This window comes from Argopecten irradians, chromosome 8, assembly GCF_041381155.1.
Source record: "Argopecten irradians isolate NY chromosome 8, Ai_NY, whole genome shotgun sequence".
Classification (NCBI taxonomy): Eukaryota; Metazoa; Mollusca; class Bivalvia; order Pectinida; family Pectinidae; genus Argopecten; species Argopecten irradians.
This window is the reverse complement of record NC_091141.1, coordinates 43,735,942-43,746,536: the sequence shown is the minus strand read 5'-3', so window position 1 is coordinate 43,746,536 and position 10,595 is coordinate 43,735,942. Positions and strand designations below refer to the sequence as shown.

The 10,595-nt window shown below is 32.7% G+C and overlaps 1 protein-coding gene across 1 annotated transcript in view; it reads right to left on the bottom strand.

Moving 5' to 3' along the window:
• Nucleotides 1–208: 208 nt before the first annotated feature.
• The window catches only part of LOC138329924 (catenin delta-2-like), a 103,741-nt gene continuing 93,354 nt past the window's right edge, over nt 209–10,595 (bottom strand). Inside the window, exons 10-12 of the mRNA XM_069277208.1 lie at nt 7,692–7,827; nt 361–496; nt 209–214 (exon numbers count right to left, since the gene is read on the bottom strand). Coding sequence (XP_069133309.1) covers nt 209–214; nt 361–496; nt 7,692–7,827 — 278 coding nt within the window. The remainder of the gene's footprint in view (nt 215–360; nt 497–7,691; nt 7,828–10,595) is intronic.

The window sequence follows — 10,595 nt, the reverse complement described above, 5'->3', positions numbered from 1 at the left end:
GGAGGTGGGGGGGTATAAATTAGTACTATTGCCTCCTGTATAAGTCCATCTCCCTGACAAAATCTGTCCAGTAGTTTAGGAGAGGGGGGTTATAATTAGTACTATTGCCTCCTGTATAAGTCCATCTCCCTGTCAAAATCTGTCCAGTAGTTTAGGAGAGGGGTGGGTTATGATTAGTACTATTGCCTCCTATATAAGTCTATCTCCCTCAAGCCTAAATAAGGACAAAAAGTTTGACAAATGCACCATCACATGTGATGCTATTTGGAAAGAGATTTTAATTTATCTCAATTACCCATGTGCAATTACACTAGAGCAACTTATGTTTATTGATAGTTTACATGTCAGATTTAACAATACCTTACTTACCTTTGTATCCAACCCGCCTTTGGATCTACCATAGGACAAATTTTTTAGGGCCCCACAAGCGTTTCTTTGGACCTCGGGATAATCACTCCGTAGCAGTTCCACCAGTGGTGGGATCCCATCAAGTCCGCTACAACAGTCAGTCATCAACAATCAGATCTCCACAAACAACAGGCCCTTGGGCCTTAACGGTCACCCAAGTTCGTTTAGAATGAAACAAAGGCTTATAAACACTAATATACTGGCCCTTGAAGTCGGTCAGTTATTTTACAAATTTTGACTTTTTAATCTATGAAGCGTATTTGCTTCCATCAAAACTGTGAACTCAAAAGATTTTTTGAAATTTTAAGTCATTATGACCCTATTTGGCCCCGTCCCTCTGGTCCCCTGAGGGAGGTCAGCAAGGACTGATATAGATGTTAAAATATCTCAGGCTAATAATTCTAATCAAGTTTGACTCATTTCCTATGAAAATTAAGCAAATAATGTTTATAAATGTTTTTTTTCATATATAAACTAAAGTAAACTTGACCCCCTCCCAAGGGGGAAACATGAGACCCCAGTGTCATATTATTCACATTTTTTGTAAAGTACTTTAAGACCTTTCCATCTATAAAGAGTTTATGATTCTACCATTTCCAGAATTTCAGAAGATTTTTGAAGTTAGCTTATTTGACCCCTTTTGGCCCCGCCCCTGAGGGGTCTATTGTAAATTGTTTTATATGGGAAAGTCTTTAATAAATTGTTTTATGGGAGAGTCTATTGTAAATTGCTTTATGGGAAAGTCTATAGTAAATAGTTTTATGGGAGAGTCTATTGTAAATTGTTTTATGGGAAAGTCTATTGTGAATTGTTTTATAGGAAAGTCTATTGTAAATTGTTTTATGGGAAAGTCTATTGTAAATAGTTTTATGGGAGAGTCTATTGTAAATTGTTTTATGGGAAAGTCTATTGTAAATAGTTTTATGGGAAAGTCTATTGTAAACTGTTTTATGGGAAAGTCTATAGTAAATAGTTTTATGGGAAAGTCTATTGTAAATAGTTTTAAGGGGGGAGTCTATTGTAAATTGTTTTATGGGAAAGTCTATTGTAAACCGTTCTATGGGAAATCTATAGTAAATTGTTGCCACGTGTTATTGAGTCTGATGAAATCCTGATACCACTACTGTAACAAGAGTCCCAGAGGGTCTGTATTCCTCACAGTAAATTGTTTTATGGGAAAGTCTATTGTAAATTGTTTTATGGGAAAGTCTTTAGTAAATTAATTTATTGGAAAGTCTATTGTAAATAGTTTTATGGGAAAGTCTACAGTAAATTGTTTTATGGGAAAGTCTATTGTAAATAGTTTTATGGGAAAGTCTATTGTAAATTGTTTTTATGGGAAAGTCTATTGTAAATTGTTTTATGGGAAAGTCTATTGTAAATTGTTTTATGGGAAAGTCTATTGTAAATTGTTTTATGGGAAAGTCTATTGTAAATAGTTTTATGGGAAAGTCTATTGTAAATTGTTTTATGGGAAAGTCTATTGTAAATTGTTTTATGGGAAAGTCTATTGTAAATTGTTTTATGGGAAAGTCTATAGTAAATAGTTCTATGGGAAAGTCTATTGTAAATTGTTGCCACGTGTTATTGAGTCTGATGAAATCCTGATTGTAACATAGAGTTAGAGGGTCTGTATTCCTCACAGTAAATTGTTTTATGGGAAAGTCTATTGTAAATTGTTTTATGGGAAAGTCTATTGTAAATTGTTTTATGGAAAGTCTATTGTAAATAGTTTTATGGGAAAGTCTACAGTAAATTGTTTTATGGGAAAGTCTATTGTAAATAGTTTTATGGGAAAGTCTATTGTAAATTGTTTTATGGGAAAGTCTATTGTAAATTGTTTTATGGGAAAGTCTATTGTAAATTGTTTTATGGGAAAGTCTATTGTAAACTAGTTTTATGGAAAGTCTATTGTAAATGTTTTTATGGGAAAGTCTATTGTAAATTGTTTTATGGGAAAGTCTATTGTAAATTGTTTTATGGGAAAGTCTATTGTAAATAGTTTTTATGGGAGAGTCTATTGTAAATTGTTTTATGGAAAGTCTATTGTAAATTGTTTTATGGGAAAGTCTATTGTAAATAGTTTTAAGGGGGGAGTCTATTGTAAATTGTTTTATGGGAAAGTCTATTGTAAATGTTTTATGGGAAAGTCTATTGTAAATGTTTTATGGGAAAGTCTATTGTAAACCGTTCTATGGGAAATCTATTGTAAATTGTTTGCCAAGGGTTATTGAGTCTGATGAAATCCTGATACCACTACTGTAAAAGAGTCCCAGAGGGTCTGTATTCCTCACAGTAAATTGTTTTATGGGAAAGTCTATTGTAAATTGTTTTATGGGAAAGTCTATTGTAAATAGTTTTATGGGAAAGTCTATTGTAAAATTGTTTTATGGGAAAGTCTATTGTAAAATTGTTTTATGGGAAAGTCTATTGTAAATTGTTTTATGGGAAAGTCTATTGTAAATTGTTTCATGGGAAAGTCTATTGTAAATAGTTTTATGGGAAAGTCTATTGTAAATTGTTTTATGGGAAAGTCTATTGTAAATTGTTTTATGGGAAAGTCTATTGTAAATAGTTTTATGGGAGAGTCTATTGTAAATAGTTTTAATGGGGGGGATAGTCTATTGTAAATTGTTTTATGGGAAAGTCTATTGTAAATAGTTTTTAAGGGGGGAGTCTATTGTAAATTGTTTTATGGGAAAGTCTATTGTAAAACCGTTCTATGGGAAATCTATTGTAAATTGTTGCCACGGGTTATTGAGTCTGATGAAATCCTGATACCACTACTGTAACAAGAGGCCCAGAGGGTCTGTATTCCTCACAGTAAATTGTTTTATGGGAAAGTCTATTGTAAATTGTTTTATGGGAAAGTCTATTGTAAATTGTTTTATGGGAAAGTCTATTGTAAACTGTTTTATGGGAAAGTCTATTGTAAATTGTTTTATGGGAAAGTCTATTGTAAATTGTTTTATGGGAAAGTCTATTGTAAATTGTTTTATGGGAAAGTCTATTGTAAATTGTTTTATGGGAAAGTCTATTGTAAATAGTTTTATGGGAAAGTCTATTGTAAATTGTTTTATGGGAAAGTCTATTGTAAATAGTTTTATGGGAGAGTCTATTGTAAATGTTTTATGGGAAAGTCTATTGTAAATTGTTTTTATGGGAAAGTCTATTGTAAATAGTTTTATGGGGGAGTCTATTGTAAATTGTTTTATGGGAAGTCTATTGTAAATTGTTTTATGGGAAGTCTATTGTAAATTGTTTTATTGGGAAAGTCTATTGTAAACCGTTCTATGGGAAATCTATTGTAAATTGTTGCCACGGGTTATTGAGTCTGATGAAATCCTGATACCACTACTGTAACAAGAGGCCCAGAGGGTCTGTATTCCTCACAGTAAATTGTTTTATGGGAAAGTCTATTGTAAATTGTTTTATGGGAAAGTCTATTGTAAATAGTTTTATGGGAAAGTCTATTGTAAATTGTTTTATGGGAAAGTCTATTGTAAATTGTTTTATGGGAAAGTCTATTGTAAATTGTTTTATGGGAAAGTCTATTGTAAATTGTTTTATGGGAAAGTCTATTGTAAATTGTTTTATGGGAAAGTCTATTGTAAATAGTTTTATGGGAAAGTCTATTGTAAATTGTTTTATGGGAGAGTCTATTGTAAATAGTTTTATGGGAAAGTCTATTGTAAATAGTTTTATGGGAAAGTCTATTGTATTGTAAATTGTATTATTGTTTATGGGAAAGTCTATTGTAAATAGTTTTTAAATGGAGGGGAGTCCTATTGTAAATGTTTAAGGGGGGAGTCTATTGTAAATTGTTTTATGGGAAAGTCTATTGTAAATAGTTTTAAGGGGGAGTCTATTGTAAATTGTTTTATGGGAAAGTCTATTGTAAAATGTTTTATGGGAAATCTATTGTAAATTGTTGCCACAGGTTATTGAGTCTGATGAAATCCTGATACCACTACTGTAACAAGAGGCCCAGAGGGTCTGTATTCCTCACAGTAAATTGTTTTATGGGAAAGTCTTTTTATAGTAAATTGTTTTATGGGAAAGTCTATTGTAAATTGTTTTATGGGAAAGTCTATTGTAAATTGTTTTATGGGAAAGTCTATTGTAAATAGTTTTATGGGAAAGTCTATTGTAAATTGTTTTATGGGAAAGTCTATTGTAAATTGTTTTATGGGAAAGTCTATTGTAAATAGTTTTATGGGAAAGTCTATTGTAAATTGTTTTATGGGAAAGTCTATTGTAAATTGTTTTATGGGAAAGTCTATTGTAAATAGTTTTATGGGAGAGTCTATTGTAAATTGTTTTATGGGAAAGTCTATTGTAAATTGTTTTATGGGAAAGTCTATTGTAAATTGTTTTATGGGAAAGTCTATTGTAAATTGTTTTATGGGAAAGTCTATTGTAAAAAAATTGTTGATATGGAAATCTATTGTCTATTGTAAAAACGGGTTTTGGCCATATGAAAGTCCTGTATACCTCACAGTAAATTGTTTTATGGGAAAGTCTATTGTAAATTGTTTTATGGGAAAGTCTATTGTAAATTGTTTTATGGGAAAGTCTATTGTAAATTGTTTTATGGGAAAGTCTATTGTAAATAGTTTTATGGGAAAGTCTATTGTAAATTGTTTTATGGGAAAGTCTATTGTAAATTGTTTTATGGGAAAGTCTATTGTAAATAGTTTTATGGGAAAGTCTATTGTAAATTGTTTTATGGGAAAGTCTATTGTAAATTGTTTTATGGGAAAGTCTATTGTAAATAGTTTTATGGGAAAGTCTATTATAAATTGTTTTATGGGAAAGTCTATTGTAAATAGTTTTATGGGAAAGTCTATTGTAAATTGTTTTATGGGAAAGTCTATAGTAAACTGTTTTATGGGAAAGTCTATTGTGAATAGTTTTAAGGGGGAGTCTATAGTAAATTGTTTTATGGGAAAGTCTATTGTAAATTGTTTTATGGGAAAGTCTATTGTAAATAGTTTTATGGGAAAGTCTATAGTAAACTGTTTTATGGGAAAGTCTATAGTAAACTGTTTTATGGGAAAGTCTATTGTGAAATTTAGTTTTAATATGGGGGGAAAGTCTATAGTAAATTGTTTTATGGTTGTTTTATGGGGAAGTCTATTGTAAATAGGGAAAGTCTATTAAATGTTTTATGGGAAAGTCTATAGTAAATAGTTTTATGGGAAAGTCTATAGTAAACTGTTTTATGGGAAAGTCTATAGTAAACTGTTTTATGGGAAAGTCTATGTTATAGTAAACTGTTTTATGGGAAAGTCTATAGTAAACTGTTTTATGGGAAAGTCTATAGTAAACTGTTTTATGGGAAAGTCTATTGTAAACTGTTTTATGGGAATGTCTATAGTAAACTGTTTTATGGGAAAGTCTATAGTAAACTGTTTTATGGGAAAGTCTATTGTAAATAGAACGTTTTAAAGTTGTATTGCTGCTAATTTCACTGTAACTATATGTAACTTAAACATTTGATATTTATAACATTGACATGTAACTTGATGATTTAGCTCCCCAAAAGCATATGTCGGCCTATAAGAGAGCCGAAATCTAGGAATCATATATTCCTGGTTTTGAATAAAGCGCCTCCAATCACCGCCATGTTCAGTGACTTCGGGTTTTGTCAGATTCCTAATTGTATCACGTGACTGACGTTCGACACGACCTGCACGTGGTGAGCCAGGTAACTAGCGGAAGCACACATGTGTTTGTTTACGTTTTCCTTCTGGCCTATATGAGCAAATCATGCTAGTATATGTCCACAGATTGAGTATTTGAAACATCCAATTTACACATTACCGTAAAATGTTGTGTGTATCAAATATTGTAATGTGCGAGCATTATTTTCTTTGTAGATAGAGTCTGATGAGGTCGACCACATATTTTGTTTATGAAAAATTGTTGATATTTTCTCTTGGTTTCACAACTCTCGTTTTACTTTGAGATTGTCGCGACGATGTTCGGAAGAGTTAGGAATGATTCGGCATCTTTCGAGCCTATTTTTCACGTGTACACGTTAAGGAGATTTTTTACTTTTATAATTAAAGATACTTCCAGTGCTGCAACTTTATAAAAAGTGGTAAAATTAGAAAGCTTAAACATCAGACAGACGGAGAAAAATATGTATAAAACACTTAAACAGTTTTCACTATGACAAAAAGAGCGAAAGTTATAGACCATACAACTTTAAGAGGGGAGTCTATAGTAAATTGTTTTATGGGAAAGTCTATAGTAAATAGGTTTAAGGGAGAGTTTATAGTAAACTGTTTTATGCGAAAGTCTATAGTAAATTGTTCTATGGGAAAGTCTATTGTAAATTGTTTCATGGGAAAGTCTATAGTAAATTGTTTTATGGGAAAGTCTATTGTAAATTGTTTCATGGGAAAGTCTTTAGTAAATTGTTTTATGGGAAAGTCTATAGTAAATTGTTTTATGGGAAAGTCTATTGTAAATTGTTTCATGGAAAAGTCTATAGTAAATTGTTTTATGGGAAAGTCTATTGTAAATTGTTTCATGGGAAAGTCTTTAGTAAATTGTTTTATGGGAAAGTCTATTGTAAATTGTTTCATGGGAAAGTCTATAGTAAATTGTTTTATGGGAAAGTCTATTGTAAATTGTTTTATGGGAAAGTCTATAGTAAATTGTTTTATGGGAAAGTCTATTGTAAATTGTTTTATGGGAAAGTCTATTGTAAATTGTTTTATGGGAAAGTCTATTGTAAATTGTTTTATGGGAAAGTCTATTGTAAATTGTTTTATAGGAAAGTCTATTGTAAATTGCTTTATGGGAAAGTCTATTGTAAATTGTTTTATGGGAAATTCTATTGTAAATTGTTGCCACGGGTTATTGAGTCTGATGAAGTCCTGATACCACTACTGTAACAAGAGGCCCAGAGGGTCTGTATTCCTCACATGGTGTATTTAGTAATTATAACAAAATCATTGACCTCTTTGTGCCCACCCTTCAGGCCCATTGGGAGTCAGTCCAACCAACTGTACAATTTTGAATCCCCACCCCATAAGGATGCTACCAATGCAATATCAATGTAAGCTTAGTTTCAGAGAAAAAGACGTTTACATAACAGCCAAAATGACCCCTTTTCAACTAGTCCATCATGCAGGCTGGGGCTGCAGCACTACAATTTGTACAATTCTGAGTCACGACTCAATTAGGATGCTAACCGTCAAATTTTGTAATATTACAGCCAGTGCTATATGCAGTTATCACACAAGCTGACCTTGGTGCTTCAGTCTTACCGTGTTTTCGACTTGAGGTCTTCATTATTAAAGCAGAGATGTTGTAAATAGCCAGCAGCGTTGGCCTTGACCGCCTCACTTGGGTGACTGAGGTAGTCGATTACCTCTTGGAGATCTGGGTTACGCCAGTTACCACCTGCAACACACAACAAATGGCATGTTAGTTCTTCACATGATGTCGGACAATACAAAACTAGAACTGTAGCCAGAGTGGACGACTAATACACCCCCCCCCCTCCTCGATGCACAAATTTGCAAATAACATCATTAATATGGGACATTGCAGTACCTTATTACTCAACTCCCATTTATGTCAGGGTTTTGTGAAGCCAGATTTCACCGACCCATTTATATGATTTTACTTTCATTTTCATTATTAAATCATGGTTGAGATGTTGACAAAACTTTGACCCTGAACACCAAAATCAGTGAAGCATTGTAATTAGAAGTGAATTAACACCTTGACGTTCAGTCAACTGTGACTGTTCTCCTGTCTGAAGTGTAAATGATTAAATACCAGAGAACAAGAATTCTCAATCCATCACCTGACAGAATTAGTACATATTTAGTGGGATAAGGGGCTCCATAGGGGTAAAATATAGATCAGGGTTTCATAGGAGTAAAATATAGAAAAGAGGTTCCATAGTGGGTCAATACAGATAGGGAGCTCCACAGGGGTCAATACAGATAGGGGGCTCCATAGGGCTAAAATATAGAAAAGGGGTTCCACAGGGGTCAATACAGATAGAGGGCTCCACAGGGGTCAATACAGATATGGGGCTCCATAGGGGGTCAATACAGATAGGGGGCTCCCTGGGGGCCAATACAGATAGGGGTTCCATAAGAGTAAAATATAGATAAGGGGTTCCATAGGAGTAAAATATAGAAAAGGGGTTCCATAGGGAGTCAATACAGATAGGGGGCTCCACAGGGGTCAATACAGATATGCGGCTCCATAGGGGATCAATGGAGTCAATACAGATAGGGGTTCCATAGGGTCAAAACAGATAGGGTTTCATATGGATGCCCCATGTCGAAAATAAAATCCCTTAGTTCATTTCATTGACAAACATAACATTGTTACATAATTTTGATATACAGTCGAGACTGTCTTATGTGACTTTCCAAGGGACCATCACAAAAAAGTCACATAAGACAGGGAGTCACTTAAGGCAGTCCAAGTTCATCCGCAACATCACTGTACAAAAATCTGTCTTTAATTGTCTGTAAATTTATTCTTCATTATAAATATATCAATTACCTGATTTAAAAAAAAAAACATAATAATAATAATAAAAAAATAAAACAAAAAATGAAAAATTATTTAATTTTTTTTTTAATTAAAACTCATTTAGATCTAGTTATAAATTACAAGCAGACATACATTGATGTTTGGTTTTAAACTCTGTTCAAGAAAAAAATTCTATCTGGAAGGGGTGTAATTTTGGGTTAAAAATCTCATTTTTTTTGCAATTGAAATTTTTTTTGTGTGTCATGGTTTTTTAGTTAAAAAAAAATACAACAAGGACATTATATATATATATATATAAAATAAAAGTCAACGACTTTCCTCTTGTACATTCACCATTTCATGATGGCTCTTCAGGAGTAGAAATGTTTATTAGAAATGACTATATATATATATATATATATATATAGTCATTCAGATCCCCCACCAATGGAGAGCTAAATCAATTAATGCATTAATTTTATATGCTAGTAAGAGTATAGGGAAAGTATTTTAAAACCCAACTGCAATTGAAGAATATATACAAAACATATTTATGTTTTTTTTAACAAAGTGAAACCAACTTTGAAAACCTTTGCTTCTTTGAAAAATACCAGAATTGATCTTAGCTTTAACAAAGTTCAGCAGCTAACAGTGCGATTTTTTATTTGTTTTAAACAGCGACGAGTTACATAGGAATTAAGTGAATGTTCATAGTAATTGAGTTTGATATATCTGAGTTTTACTGCATGCATATTGAATAAAAAGTAAAGCATAGTACAAAATTAGAAGTCCTACATAAAATGTATCTATGAAGTTTCATGGAAATATCTCTGCTGGTTTTAGAGTTGTGCTCCGGAAACGGTTCTTACACAAAAATCTGCCATTTTCAGCAATGTTTCCATGGTTACAGAAAAAAGTACAAAAAGTGAGAACCTTAAAATAGCAAAAGGCACTACTAGACCATAAGACTAATGTGCCTATGGAGTTCCGTGCATATATCTCAACCGGTTTTCCAGTTATGCTGCCGAAACGAACCTGGTACAAAAATATGATATTTTCAGCAATGTTTCCATGGTTACGGAAAAAGTGCAAAAAATGAAAACCTAAAAATAGCAAAAGGCACTACTAGACCATAAGAACAATGTGTCTATGAAGTTTCATGGAAATATCTCTGCTGGTTTTAGAGTTGTGCTCCGGAAACGATTCTTACACAAAAATCTGATATTTTCAGCAATGTTTCCATGGTTACAGAAAAAAGTACAGAAAGTGTAAACCTTAAAATAGCAAAAGGCACTACTAGACCATAAGACCAATGTGTGTATGAAGTTTCGTGGATATATCTCGACTGGTTAGAGTTATGCTCCGGAAACCATTCGTAAGGACGGACGGACGGAACCCATTTGTATATCCCCCGCCCAACGAAGTTGGGCGGGGGATAAAAATCACACTTGTCCGAAAGCAACCATTGCAAAACGATTGCAGATGTTGTGTAAATTAAAAAACATTACTACTGTACAGTAGAGTTAACATGTTAAAACCTGTGCTTTATTTTGCTGAATTTTAAAAATCTACTGTACACTGCTACCAAATTGCGGCCATGCAGAAGCCCAAGTCGTATGCATTTGTTTTTACAAGACTTTTTGGTGTTATGAGAAACGTTTGAAGAAAATATA